Consider the following 15,775-nt stretch of genomic DNA (forward strand, 5'->3'; position numbering starts at 1 on the left):
GATTCTTCACAGAAATTTCAAGGATAATGAAAGCCCAATACAGACATGAGTTAAGTGGCTTTTCTTCAAATTAGAATTGATTACTTTCTAATTTTGAACACGTGCCACTATCAACACACCAGGACACTGGCAATAGCAAGGAGTGATTTGCTAATGTTCTTGTTCAAAGTTGTTATATTTATAGATGCACTGGGAAGTTGTAATGATGGTCACTCAGTTGCCAATCAAAGGATAGAAATGAAATATGTTGTTGTTGTTTTCCTCCAAGAAATCAAGAAGTTAAAACAAGTCATAGCCTGGCTTGAACAGATTCTATAAATGAACCTAGCTTGAGGAGTGGGGGTGAAGGGAGATGTTCAGAAAAATGCTCTCCATGAAGCTTTTCTTGGGAGGCACTGATTATCCAGGGGTGGGGGGATGGGGAGGAGAGTGAGGACAAAGGCTGTGCATCTAGAAAGCACTGAAGCACCAAGCTCACCAATCCAATGTGTATTAAATTCATAGCAACTGCACCTTCTGATCTTAGAGTACATTAATATTCCCTAAAATGCACAATTTTGAACATTTTACCTTCCATTTTAAAAGTGCAATTATAAATAAGCCTCCTTAGAACTAATCATGCAATTTCTGAGTCTCTAGAGATTAAAGAGACTCAAACAGCTCTTCAAAAAGAAAAACACAGGGCTTTCAGGGCACTGCCATGTATCTATTAGGGTAGTATGTGGAGAAAGTGGTAGATCTGGAAAAGCTGGGAGGAAATCTCAGTCTTCTCCTACTATGGAATGACCATAGGCAGGATGGGGCTGCCACCTGAACACCCCTGCTGCTTCAGGCTCTATCTTGTGTGCCTCGCTGGAGCCCCTCTTCCTTGGCTAACCAAAGCCAGATTTTGTTCAGCAGTCAGCCAGCCAAGTGCTTCCTGGGGAGACTGGGCCCTTCTCCAGCCTCAGCACTGCAGCTTGATTGGTCTAAGAAAATCATGGTCCGTTCCACTTGCCGGGGATTGCTTTAAGAATGGTCACGTGACATAATTCTGGCCAATGAGACCTGTGGGAAGTCTGCTGGGCGACTTCTGGGAAATTACATTTATCGTAAAAGAAGACATCAGAAAAAGGGGCCTGGCCTCTTCTGTTTCCTACTAGCAACTCACAGAACTGTCATGACCAGGTAGAGACATGGCTCAAGACAAAATTGCCTACCTTGGGTCTGCTAAAGCCCAAAAGCATTGAATTTCTTTAATTAACTAGCCACATGCAGGCTTTCTCCAGACTTCCTGTTACACCAGGTAATACATTTTCCTTGTAGGCTAAGCCATTTTTATTTGGGTATTCTGTTATTTGGCACTTAAAGGCCCACCCAAGTGAGTGGATGAATGTTTATCAAGCACTTTATCAGCTACATATTCTAAAATTACACCCACAACCTAAATTATAATGTTTCATATCTAATGAAAAATACTGCTGTATCTGACCTGGTTTAGAAATAACTATAATCCCAACACTGGGAGGCCAAGGTAGGAGGATCGCTTGAGGCCGGGAGTTTCACACCAACCTGGTCAACAAAGCAAGACCCTGTTTCTACAAAAAAAATTTAAAAAGAAAATTAGCTAGGCGTGGTAGAGCATGCCTGTAATCCTAGCTACTCCAGAAGCTGAGGTGGGACAATCACTTGAGCCCAGGAGTTTGGGGCTGCAGTGAACTATGATTGCACCACTGCACTCCAGTGTGGACAGCAGAATGAAACCTTGTCTCTAAAAAAGAAAATTATTTTTAAGAAATAAATAACAACTCCAGAAGACTACATGTATGGAAGAATACCTGACCAGGAAAAAAAAAAAAAAAAAAAGTCTGGCATTTTAACCTGTAAATACAGCCAGAAGAACGTGAAAACAAGAACTGTGTGATAACTTAGAAATAAAAACATGCTCTAAAAAACACCCACGCCACAAATTTCCAAAATTACAATCTGGGGCCTATTAGTAAGCAGCACTCACTTTCCCCCATGACATCATCAAAATATTACTGCAGAATCATCCGTATCAGTGGTTAAGTGAACAGGGAACTACTCTGTCTCACGCCTCTCAGTGGCTCTCAGACCTGTTTATTTCAGTAACTGTCACGTTTGTATGGCATGCAAAACTGTGCCCTTTTATGCTTTCTCCTGTCATTATTTTTTAACTTTCCCAAATCAGGTGTGTTGGGACCTGTCCAGAGGACTAGCAGGTAATGAGTTATTTATACAGCTGCCAATTTTCCAAATCAGTGGTGGTGCCTAGAGATGACTCTGGGGGACTGAAGCACCCATCCTGCAGCTCCCCACATACCCCCGACACTTCAAAATGCGCAATCTGGATGAAGCCCCTACCCCTACATCTTCTAAACAAACATCAAAGGGCCTGCTCCTTCCAAGCAATGTATTCTGTCTTACAAATTAAAACCCATTTGAGATTATGCTGATAATAACATCCCCCTTGCTCGCAGGCATTCTGATAATATGGTTTCAGAGAGAAATGGAGGCAGTTAGAGCTGGTATGCCAGGTTTTGTGGGTAACTGGCAGGACTTTGTAGCCCAAGTGCAAATCACCTATCACTCACATTATAGTATAAAAATCAGGTAAGAATCACTGCTTGAAATTCCTTTCAATTCTATGAATTTTTTATTCTACACGTGCTTATTTTCCTCCTATCAACTTGAATTTCAGAATGAAAAGGTAACCCTCAAGAAAAAAAAAAAGAGAAAGGAATACAAAGACTTTGATGCTTCTTCAGAAGATAACTTCTGGCTGGATTTTATCTTTTACTGCTGTATAGTAAACAGTTTCTTTGTGTCTTTTTTGTTTCAAACTCGAAGAGAAAGACAATTTTTTTAATTTTTTTTATTTTGTTTTTCCATAAGTTATTGGGGTACAGTTGGTATGTGGTTGCATGACTAAGTCCTTTAGTGGTGGTTTGTGAGATTTTGGTGTACCCATCACCCGAGCAGTAAACACTGCACCATATTTGTAGTCTTTTATCCCTCGTCCCCCTCCTGTTCTTCCTCCCAAGTCCCCAAAGTCTATTGTATCATTCTTAAGCCTTTATGTCCTCATAGCTTAGCTCCCACAGATCAGTGAGAACATAAGATGTTTGGTTTTCCATTCCTGAGTTACGTCACTTAGAATAATAGTCTCCAGTCTCATCCAGGTCACTGCAAATGCTCTTAATTCATTCCTTTTCATGACTAATATTATATCATATGTATATATACCACAGTTTCTTTATCCACTCTTTGATTAATGAGCCCTTGGGTTGGTTCCATGATTTTGCAATTGTGAATTGTGCTGCCATAAATATGCATGTGCAAGTATCTTAGAAAAAGACAATATTTTTAAGAACTGTTCATGTTGGCAATCACTGTTGCTTTTCCCGCCACTCTTTAATTCAGCCTATCTCTTTGTTTTTCCAGTACTTGTAAGTTGTAGCTTCCTTCTACCAAACTTCCATCATCTGAACACCAAGAGAAGTTTTCCTACAATGTGTTGGATGCTAAGGATTAGATCACCTGGAATAAATGGTTCTTAAGTATCAGTGGCATAAAACAGATATTGAGCTCCAATTGCCATAGGTTCAGTTGTTCCAGTTGCCATTGTAAGTTTTTTGTTCCCCCCACCCTATAGTTTATCTTCTGCTATGTCAAATTGTGGCTGTGATCGTCTGTTTCATAATTTTCAAATCATATGACACATGATTGATGTTGTTGTTTTTCCAGGGTAGCTCACTGAATAATATTTAACAGGATGCACATACTTAAAATTCTAATTGTAAATATTACTGTAAGCAGCTTTCAAAATTGTGAGAACTTAAAAAAAGGCATTGAAACTCAAGTTAACCAGCAGCCTGCTCCCACTCACTCAGATGCCCTTCCTCACTACTCTGGGTGTAGTTAGGGAAAGCACATTCCCATGGGACCTGGAGGACTTAACACCCACGTTTTTCACTAAGCAGCCTCCTATCAAAAAAAAAAAAAAAATTTCATTTTTAACATTTGTTGAGTGAAGCAAGTGTTCACATCCCCCACACCAAATAAAAATTCCTTAAAATGTAGACAAAAGAGATCCAAGCCTAATATAGCCTCCCATCCACCACTGCCCCTACCCTGCTAGTTCTGCTGTCACAGACCTTAAGAATGCAAGTTAGTACTTATTTGCAAGGCAGATGGAAGCATGGTGTGGGTTTGCATTTGAGTGACCTATTGTAAAGAGACAATTAAGCCTTCTGGAATTATCTGTACACTCAGAATTTCCTACTTACATTTCTGGAGTCTCTTCCCTATCTATAGAATGTCAAAATCACTTGGTGAAACCAAAAGGGAATATATTACATCCTTTAGGTTCTTAGGGGAAAAATGAATTGATTGATTTTTACCTATGAACAAAATATTAAAAAGTCTGAACACTAGAGGACATCCAGCAAGTTATAGAAAATAATTCACTGTGTCCTCAGTAATTAAAGATAACGGAAACTAAAATATGGTTTGTATTGTCCCCCTTTGTTCACTTGCTAATGCATTCCCTGATGGGTGTCCCCATGACATTACTGTTGGGTCTGCAATCAGCTATCTGGCGGAGTTACAAGAAAGATGGAGTGCAGCATGTAGTTTCCCGTGACTCTGCAGCAAACAAAGGCTGTCAGCTTCATGACGACAGCCGAGGCGGACTCTCTCATGCTTCAAGAAGTTCTGTTGCATCCTTTTAGTTATGAATAAAACTTGCAATAAAACAGATTAATCACTGAAATCACTTTTAACCACAGGGAAACACTATGAGAGAGTAAAAAATAAACTGTCATAAATTTTGCTAGTTTAAGAAGATAAATTTCACTTTCTATTTATAAATTCATTTTGATAAAAATCTTTACAATTAGCTTTGCAAAGTTTTAGACAATATCAATGATGTGGTTTTTTAAAAAAAACAGTAACTGTAGAAAAAACAAAATTGTTTAAACCTAAAGATATGATCGTTTCTGAACTACCCCCAAATACTGAGCTGTTTTACTCCAAAGGAGACACATTTGCTATTTGTATTATTTGCCAATCCTCCACTTTCGCTGGTTTCAGCTTTTTTGTTCCATCCCATCATTGCTATTGGGAGGGAATGGGAAATGAAGAGGCTGACCAGACCAAATCTGATTTTATTTTTATTCTTTTAACCAGAAAATAATATAAGAAAATGGACCACAGATGTGCACACAATCGAGCATCAAAGGAACGTGGAATATCCCTGAATGATAAGGTAAACATAAGAAAGGAAGGCTCAGGGCATGAAGAGATGGCCAATCTGAGGTCATGGTTTGCTTGGCATGAATAATCTGTGATTATAATATGATAATCTGCGATTATATACTCTGTGATTATAATCTGATTATCTGGAGCGCACAGCACTACAGATGTACACAAAGCTGAAAGCAGAGTTCACTCTTGGTAACTGTTGGGGAAACCCTGTGACCCACCTAAATTCCTTCAATGTTCCCATCCCCTAGTGTTTCTCAATGGAATGGAATGTCCAGATGCTCCTCCAACAAAAGCTGATCTTTTATAGCAATCAAGGACATTTATTAGGTGAGGGAAACCCAGTGACTCACACCTGTAATCCCAACACTTTGGGAGGCCAAGGCAAGAGGATCTCTTGAGGCCAGGAGTTTGAGACCAGCCTGGGAAACATAGCAAGACCCCATCTCTACAAAGTTTTTGTTTGTTTGTTTGTTTGTTTGTTTGTTTGTTTAAATCAGCCAGGTGTGCTGGCAGACACCCGTAGTCCCAGCTACTCGGGAGGCCGAGGTGAAAGGATCATTTGAGCCCAGTTGAAAGCTGCAGTGAGCTATGATCATGCCACAGAGCTCTAGCCTGGGTAACAGACAGAGCAAGACCCTGTCTCAAAAAAAATAAAAAATGAAAAAAGAACATTTGCAATTACAATTATGAGCAGTCTGCCTGATGGGCTTGGAGGGCTCTTTTTGCTATCTGAAGAAGAAAAATCAGTAGCTAAGGAAAAAAACCACAGCAACTCGGGTATAATTGGATATGAACTTTCTATGACATAGCAAACTCTTCCTTTTTTCCCCTCAAGGCCATTGCTAAATGTTATCCACGAAACATGGTGAATGAAAATGTCATTGATTCTGGCAATTTTGATCACAAGCCACTTAAAGTACCATCCACTTTTGTGTTCATAAATTACTTTTAAAAGACAATTCCTGTGTGCAGGTAGTAAGAATGGAAGCAAGTGTCTTCTTTTGATGGCAGAGTGGCAAGAATTTAATTTCTATTCAAGATAACCTTCATGATTGTTAGCAATAGAATGTGTTGAAACATTGAATATCACACTTGGGTATGTTCAGCCTCAGCACACTGTGGAACAAGCTAAAACTACAAATCTAGTCATTAAGAGTTGTGTAGTATGAGCTAGCAGTTGTTTAATCAAAAAGGCTCATTTAATACTGTGCCTAATGTCAGAATTGATACAGAAATAAAATGCATCTTCTTCTCTCCCCTGTGCAAGACAAATGTGTGTGATATAACAGCACACTGGGATACCCGCCATGAATTTCAGCTGTGATAGGAAAAAATCCCTCCTCCTCTGCTCAGATGAGAGACTTGGCTCTGAGCAGTGAGAGAAGCAGTCTTGAGAGTGGGGTGTATACATGCCAGGGGTGCACATGAAATTCTTTGGACAGTGGCATGAAAATAGTTGAACTTCTATTTATATCTATTTATTACCACATCCCTTCAAAATTTGCTTTTGCCTGTTTTATGATGTATGTGTCAGTACAGTCCATGCACATAATTTAAAAATGAATAAACATAAATCACAGAGTGATGCTCAAAAGAATTTCAGAGACTACTTGCCTTGAGAAGTAAAGAGGGAAAGAAAAATGAAGTCTTAATCATATCCCCGGAACCCCCAAAACTGAGGAATCCCTTTTACCAGCAGCATCTTTTAGCCTAAGAGAAGGTCCGAGAACAATCTGTGAACCACTGGGTCAAGGAGGAGAAACGGTGCTGGTTTCTCAGCTTCCCTAGATATATTTGCTCTTGGAAGATAATTATTCTAACACAAATTATACTTTGGTCTACAAATGAGCTGAAGAAAATCATCAATCTATTTCTGTGTCAGGTAGAACTTGGTGGGTCCTGTACAGACTATTAATTTCATAGGAAATAAGCAATAGGAGAAGCAGATAAATCATAAGCAGAGTGAAAAGCAGACCCAGTGGATTCCTACCAAATCTCTTACTTTCCTTTTCTTACAGAGAACAAAATGACAAAGTATTTATGTCCCACTGTCTTTGATATCTGTTTATCTCATTAGAGGAAAAATGCTTCTGCAACCACAAGAACATGTTCTATTCCAAGTTTCAAGAATTCAAACCCAGATGATTTATACAGGTCGACATTGTGCATACAGACTTAGAATCTTCACATTTCTGAAATCCTATGATTTTTAATTTTATAAAAACAAAACACAACATTAATTTTCAGTTTTATTGCAGATAATATGTAATATTAGAATTTCATTGACATGCACAAAGTATATATAATAGAAAATAGTGTTAATTGTTTTTAATGAAAATGTTTCATTAAAAGTTAAAGTTAAGGCTAGTGTGAACAGTTGAACTTCTAATGTCATTTCTATGACTCCGATTTCTATTCACAATTGATTTCTCCAAAGATCTACATAATGTATTTGCAAGTCACATCAATGTTTATTTATTAAAGTCAGTGTTTTCAAGAACTAAAAGAAGCATTGCATAATGTTTCCAATTGAATCTCCTTCCATCTGTCCTGTCTTTCTATTCATCCAGTAGTTGAAACAAACATACTGCACTTGGGAGAGAACAGCTAGGAGTCCCCCAAAGGATGCTGCATGCAATCACTCTGCGTTGTATTTTCTGTCATTTACCCATCAGTGCTATCAGCCATCCCCAAGTATTCTCCCACCCTGGTCCTATGACCTACTAAGAGTAGTTATAATATAACCCACTAGGAAATACAAACTCCACTCCTTGAAATAAACTCTATGAAGGCAGGGATTTTTATCCATTTTATTCACTCCTTTATCTGCTATACCTGGTATAATAATCAACCTCCAATGTCTATTTGTTGAGTGAATAAATGGATGAATTAATGAAGAACTATCTTTAGGTCACTTGTCATTTCTTGGCATCCTTTTGTAATCCATGACACACTCACTTACCTTACAGATTTTTACACCTAAAGACTTCTTTCAACCCCCCCTCCCACAACATTCCCAGTGCCACAGAGGTACCTGAAGCCCTAAGCTTTAAGTCCATTTTGTTCAACTATTCCAGCACTCAAGTTGCTGGGTGAAGGCTGATTTCATTTGCATACTTTTCCAAGTCAGTCCTTACTTGGACCAGCAAAGCTTCCTCGGCATCAAAAGTTAGCCAGTGCTGCAAGAAGGCATATATGGAAGACTAATTTAGAGTCATCTGACCAACTCAAACACAAAAGAACCCCCACATGTTTAGCCAAAATCTTCTAGCATTACCTTGCACATAATAGGCTTCTAATGGGCATTTACTGAATTGGATAGTAAATATGGAAATACAGTATGAATGTAATATCTCTAAAGCATTTGATAAGTTCTCATGTTATCCCAGTGAACAAGATAGTGAAATGTGGATTGGTCAATATAGTACTGTTAAGAGAACTTGCTGCTATGTTCAAACTATGCTGGCAAATATTTTGTTTTGTTTTATTTGTCAGTCTGGTAGAATAGCACAGGGTTCTAGTCTTGGTTTTTAATGAGCTTATCAATAACTTTACTTCTATTCTTACTGAAGGTTCTGGCTGAAGGTCAAGCCTAGACCATTCCAGGGTCTAGGCTAGATAGAAGTGAACTAGCATCATAATGAGAGTGTGAAAACAAGAATTTGATGATTCTCCCAAATATTTATGCCATTGAGATAAATGCTTTTCTAGCTCCAGTGATTTATCTTAAGTAGACCAATATTGTAGAGTCTGTGCATATTTCTAAATTAATCTCTTATTGCCCACATTGCATGTTTCTATCTCCTGTACATCTCTCAGAAACATCTCTCTCTTGTCTTGCTTTCAGTAATAGGAAATGTAAATAATTCCTATTATGAGAATGCTTTCCATATTATTAGCTCTACATTTTCTTCCCTGCACTCCTCATTTAACTCCCAGCTTTGCCCTCTAGGTCCTGGGGACCTAGACCTGACATCTTTGCCTCTCAGAAGCTCGCTAAGTATGCTAGGCAGTTCTTGAGCCCTTTTTCCACCCCTCCCCACTCTCCAATCTGAAAAAACTTTTCTTCATTTCCTACAATGAAAATTTCTAAACGATGCTAAGACTCATAAACAAGGTAACGCATAGAAGAAAGAATAGAACTTGGAACTCTAGTTGCTCAAATTTTAAAATTAGACATTGTGTTAATTTCTAGTTTTATAAATGGCTCATTTAAGAAATTCATACCACAGCCACTAATGTCAGATGCCAAAACAAAGGTGACAATGTTTGCCTAATATGGGTGCCAAAATCATCTTTGAGACAGGAAAATGTTGGTGACATTTTCTTTTCTCAAATTATTCATAGACTCAGAATTTTAAAGCTGTTCATGTCACCCATACATTTCACAGATGATGAAACTGAGATCTAGAAGAATTATGTAACTAGCCCAAGGTTGGTTAGTAGCAGTGTTGCAAGGCATTTCTGGACATCTCCCAAACAACAAATTATGATCCTATAATGTACCAATGCCTGTTCTTTCCTCCAAACTCCTCGTTTCTTAATAGTGTCAGCTCATTAACTTTGCAAGAAGCTAAATTTACATTGTTATTAATTATAACAATGACAGATATGCAAACTAGAAAATTCTCTAAAGAATAGTCATCTCTCCTAATAATACCACAGACAAGGAAACTGAAGGCGAAGAAGGCCTTGCTACTTGGAGAACACACTGCAATTTAGCAACAGAGCCAGCAATGAGGCCCGTATCTTCTGCTCACAACCTAGAACTCTTCCGTGTTCTACACAAAAGATTAGCTAAACACCATCAATATTATAAATCTGAGATTGTTTTCATCTAAAAATAGGCATTCATGGCTGAAATATAGTTCTTTTAACGAGTATATGAGTTATGTCTTATGGAAGTACTGGGCTAGGTAACCATTTGTCAGAAAGACTGTAGAAGGGAGTTTGAACAACCAGTAGATGTTCAACTTCAATGACCTCTAAAGTCCTTCCACCTCTATGATTATTTGACCCTGGACTGCCCGGGAACAGGTACCTCAGCTAGCCAGGGCATTTCCAGGGGCATGGTGCAATATCCTGTGGGGGTCCCTCTTCTACTGTAGGTTGGACTCTGCCCTGCTGTTTCAGGCATTGCTCTATATCCAATTTACATGCAATCAAATACTCTAAGCATAGAAAGTGTAAGGAAATGCAGTTCTGTCATTTCCAAAGACAGACTACACTGCTTAGCTTTCAAAATTGCCTTGCCTAAATGAGCACTCCATAACTGAGCCTCCCCATTCAGCTTTTACAGTTTGTTCATGTACTATGCTACTATCAGAATTAATTATGCAGCATCTTCATGAGGAGAAATCAGATTTGGATGCAAGTTAGGAGAGAAAAGAAAATGGTGCACTTCCCAAAGGAAGATTTTACTGTATCCAATTCCCCCAAAAGTGCTGGAGTCCTTCCACACGCAGACAGATTTTGGATGGCAGTCCCCAGCTGAGTTAGCCATGGGAAGGAGGAAGTTGACATGTTTGAGAAATGAAGAATCCGCCAACTAACAAGACTCTGAAGGCCAACACATTATTAACCCCCTCTTTTCTATGTCACTCCATTGCAGACTGTAACTCAACACAAATTTGTCCGTTTGTTTTCCTGAATGGCTACTAAATATTAAAATGTACTGATTTTGGACTTTTTCTTTTTTGGCATCATGAGTCCAAGAGAAGAGATGTTGATTTTTTTTTTTTTTCATCTCAGAGGGGAAAAATATATTGAATCAAGTTCTGAAAGTTAAAGGAAGCTTCACAAATTGTCACACTGAATATTTTTACATGAATGGAATTACCAAAAAAAAAAAAAATCGAACTATCTGATAGCATTCGCAGAAGCCAGGTGTTGCACAGATTTCAGAAGAACAAACTGATGCTCTACAGCTCAGTGCCAAACAAAACAAACAACAGAAACAACCTGACAAGGTACCACGAACAGAAGACAGAGTGATAAGCAGAGAGTGAGTGCCCAGATCTGGACAGCTCTAGTTTAAAAGGTGAGGGCATTTTCTCTCCTCAGTGCCTGGACAGTGAGGAGGGTAGAGATATGGGGTCCTCAGGAAGGTTGGAAAGCAGGTGTCCTATCTGCCTTGGACAGCCTCCACCAGCCAACGATTGGTCTCTGAAGTCTAATCTACACACACCCTGCACTTCAGGGGTGTGGAGGAAGGTTCCAGGGCCTCCTTCGCTGCCCATCAGCCCCGCCAGGCTGGGATGACCACATCAGTTCTGTCTGACACCAGCATCCTTACAATACAGGGAAAGCCCCTTCCCCCTCTTCGGAGGTTGGCACCACTTTTCTTCCAAACGGTATTTCCAAAAGGAAAGCACAACTTGAAGGAAGGAGCCCGGTTGAGAAAAGTCGAGCCTTTGACGGTTAGTCCCCCTCACGGGGAGCAGCATCAAGAAAAGACACACGTCAGGCAGGTGTACAAAGGCGGAGAAGGATGGAGAGAGAGAGAACCGGGGAAAGGAAGGCGAAGGCAGGAAAGGAGACAGAGGCGGGAGGTGCGGCACGGACTTGAAAGGACGCGCAGGGTGAGGACGAAAGAAGCGAGTCAAGGAGAGTGAGAAGAGGGGAGGCAGAGGAGAAAGAAAGGGACGAGATAAAGGCTGGAGGCGGCGGGAAGGATGCAAGAATGCGCCGGGGCGCGGGGCCGCGGCGGAGAGGGGCCACGGGGACCGGCGCGCCCCTGGGAAGCCGCGGGCTGCGCTCCACGCGCGGGTGCCGGGGACGCGGGGAGCGCCCGCCGCTCACCTTTCAGGATGAGGGTGTCGATGTCCCGGTCGATGCCCAGGAAGTAGCACTTCCTCCAGAGGCCCGAGTAGGTGGCGAAGAGGGGCCGGCCGCACTCGGCATCCAGCCCGCCGAGCCCCAGCAGCGAGCGCCAGGACTCGGGGTCGGCGCGCCCCGGGCCGCCCGGGAGCAGCCGGCGCCCCAGCGGGGGCGAGTCCCGCAGCGGCAGGTGCGACAGCGGCATCAGGCGGTTCTTCTGGTCCGGGGGGTCGGCGCCCGCGCGGCTGCGCTCACAGCTCTCCTTGTGGCGCCGGGGGTCGGTCTCGTACCAGTGGTCGGTGAAGATGGCCGTGACGAGCAGCCCCAGGGAGCATAGGCTGAGGCCGAGGCTGAGCGCCGTGACGAGAGCCCGCGGCTCCATGGCTTCCCGCCCCGCCGCAGCCGCCGGTGGGCTCGCGCGCCGCCGCCAGACACAATGCACTTGGCCCCGGCTCTCCGCCCGCTCCCTCCCTCTTCCCCACCTGCCCCCCACCTCCCTCCTACGGCCTCCCCACCCTGCGCGCCCGGCCCGGCTCGCTCCCTCTCCCCCGGCCCGATCTCGCCTCCCACCGCCCGCCCGCCCGCCCCCGGCCCGGCCCCCGGGCTCCTAGCCCTCCCTTGCGCCGCTCTCGCTTTCTTGTCCCCCTCCTCTTCCCCAGCCCCCTATCCTCGCCCCGGCGCCCCCGACCCCGCGCCCTCCCCTCGCCCCTCTCCCTACCTCCGATCCACAGTCCGCCCTCCTCTCCAGCGACCCCCCTTCCCCTTTTAATCTCTCCTCGCCGCCCTCATCCTCCTCTCTCCCCTTAACCCTGTCCCTACTTTCCCTCGACTTTTCCCCAACTCTTCCTCTCGCTCTTTCCCCCACTCATTTGCTCCTTCGCTTCCCGGCTCCTGGTGCCTTTATATCCCGGCTCTGGACTCGGTGCCTCTCTCCACCTACCCCTCAGCACACCCCTCCCGTCCTCTTCCCTCCAACGACCTTAAAAGACATCCACCGACATCAGACTCACTCTTGTCACTTGTCCAAGTTGATTTTGATCAGGGTCCCGTTTTGTACCCAGGAGCAAATCCCATCCAGGTCGGACTGCGTGGTAGCGTTTAACTCCTTGGAATCTTGATCTGGAGGCCGAGGAGCCGAAGGACCCTTTGTCCTGCCGCCTGCAGGATGAAGCCTCCGAGACCCCTAGGCAGCCAGCTCTATCTGTCGCCGCTTTCCCTCTCACATGCCCATCGCTTAGCCTCTAAGCATTCTCTCTGCTCAAGCCCCTCTTCTGAAAGAAAAGACACCGAGTGTCAGTGGAGCGATAGAACGATGACCAGAGATTTTTCTCCCACTTCATTTCAACCTGCTATGAGATGGACTTCTTTTTTCGTTGACTACCTCCATCTCCCGCCAGACTCACTGGCCTCCTGGAATTTCTAGAGGAGCCTGGAATCAATGAACCCTGGCAGTGGCACCTGCTCCATGAGGTGATTATTGCCTTTGCATACAGCAAGCCCCCAGTAATAAATCAAAGTAATGATTTTCTCCTGTGTAGGTTTCCCTCTTGGGCTGGGGGGTCGGGGTCAACAACAAAGCAATGCTCCACACCAAAGTCAACACCTGAGCCTGGGGCAGTTCTGCCGTCTTCTAGTCACAGAGATTACTCCCAAGAATGACAGGCAGATTCACATTTTCTAAAATGAGGAAACGCTAGGACCCGGGGTGCTAAGAGTTAATCACTTGCGCGATATAGTCAGTCTATACCACAGAGGTGCAATACACTCGTGCCACTCAATGCCCTTCTGGTCATGTCAGAGACAGAAAACCATGCTGCATTGGCCCAGGGATGAAAATGCTTGTGTTCTTATGCTATGAAATATTAATGATGAAGAAATTATGAGGCATTCATTATATACTAAATGTCATTATTCCATGATTTAATGGGACTTATTAATTAGTGCCCTACATCAATTGGTATTAATATGCTTTATATCCTTCCTCTAGAATGACATCTGTAAAGGTGATATAAGGCTCTTGCTGGGATTTATCTTCATTGCTGTTTGTGTTTAGCATCTTCAGAGGGTACATTTCCAGTGAAGATCCTGTGCCTACTCTGAGCTGTTTAGTTCATAGATAGATCGCTTAAGCAAATCTTTCCGTTATATCGGACCCCCGTTCCCATTTCTGCTGACCTGACAATGTGAATTATTGCCTGGATTTTCTCACAGTTTCAGCAAGATCTATGGTGAGCTCTAGTCTAATTAAGGAAGACAAAGAATTATAATTTTAGTGTTCCTCTCACCTATAAGCTTTTTCTTCATGGGAAACACTAAGCTCATCAAAGGAGTCTTATCTGGATTTACACAAAAATGATAAGACTTAGAAGCTTTCTTTAATTTATACTCTATAATATGTATAAAATCCTAGATCTTAATGGATAGGCAGAGAGAATGCCTTTAACTGTGAGTCCACAGTTGACATCTGAAATTCACTCAAGTAATCATGTGCTCTTTTATTTTTAAAAATGCATCTTGAGATAAAGTTATCAAAACCTTGCAAGCCCCAAGGGTTGTCAAGCCTTTAGCAAGTCCTCATCCCCTTTTCAAGTCTTCACCTCATGTATTACAAGAAATAAATATTCAGCCACATTCCAGAGTCACCTAATCATCTTCACACAATAACCCTATCTTCAGCTGGAGCTAGACAGAAGAAAACCTCTTTTTAAGGCACTTCTGTTTAATTTAAAAGGACTTACCATTCTGTATCATTTTCCTAGCTAGAACTCTTTGATCATACTCTTTTTAGAAAATAGCATTATTCCTGAAGTTCATGTATGTCTATGTTTAAGACCAGTCTCAGCATATAATCCAAAGGTTACTATATGATGGATTGCCCTTGACAGTATTTCATAAAAAATGTCACACATTACAAATATGGGCCAGCAGTGTGTAATGAGAGCACTGCCTCTGCTGGTACAGCATTAACAGTGCCAGTAGGGATGTGGCATATGATGTGTACACAGGCTTCGCTACAGCAACTGCACATTGCTCCATCTATGTTTTTAAAATTCCCCTTTTGGATACTTCCAACAATGAACTATCACCCAGTAGCCCCCTACTCTGTTAGGGCAGTGAAAAATATGAAGATGAGCAAGTGGTGCCCATCTTCAAGATACTTCCAGCCTAGTGGCGAGAAACAGATGCATAGACAGAATGAGAGGTAAATGCTGTAGTTAAAAAAAAATAAAAGAGAACACAGTGTTACGGGAACATGGACAATGAAGAGACTACTGCCATGGGGAGTCAGGTGGGCTACAGACAGTAACTTTTGAGTTAGTTCTTAAAGGATGAGTTAAACTTTGCCAAGAGGATATCAGAGATATTCGTATTGCAGTCAGAGATTACCTCTTTGGCCTAGTGTCTACTTCATACATTTGGAGGCTTCAATATCTTAGGCCACTATAAAATAAGTATTTTTTGTACATTTTTAAGTCGTAAAGTTAACATGTTCTAATGGCTAACTACAAGCTGGACAGCTGTAGATGTGTGGAAGGAAAAGTCCATACCTGAATATAATCAATGTAGGAGGCCATTTAGCTCAGTATGGAGTCAAGATGATGGGAGATCAAATATCCAGCCAGAACACCTGGCATACCTTAGCTTTGGCTATGCTATGACCTTGATGTTTTCAAACTTGGCTTGTTCT

At 42.2% G+C, this 15,775-nt stretch overlaps 1 protein-coding gene across 4 annotated transcripts in view; it reads right to left on the reverse strand.

The window, feature by feature from the left end:
* TMEM178A (transmembrane protein 178A) overlaps positions 1-15,775 on the reverse strand; it is a 279,546-nt gene that overhangs the window by 39,918 nt on the left and 223,853 nt on the right. For 2 of the 4 annotated variants that reach the window (XM_033175937.1, XM_033175935.1), the window contains exon 1: positions 12,070-12,652. In XM_033175937.1, coding sequence (XP_033031828.1) covers positions 12,070-12,469 — 400 coding nt within the window. In that variant the 5' untranslated portion in view covers positions 12,470-12,652. Of the gene's footprint in view, positions 1-12,069; positions 12,653-13,097; positions 13,562-15,775 lie in introns of those variants that run through there. The other 2 variants (XM_033175938.1, XM_033175939.1) reach the window with 2 other exon arrangements.

Source organism: Trachypithecus francoisi, unplaced genomic scaffold, assembly GCF_009764315.1.
Source record: "Trachypithecus francoisi isolate TF-2019V2 unplaced genomic scaffold, Tfra_2.0 Lachesis_group17, whole genome shotgun sequence".
Taxonomy (NCBI): domain Eukaryota; kingdom Metazoa; phylum Chordata; class Mammalia; order Primates; family Cercopithecidae; genus Trachypithecus; species Trachypithecus francoisi.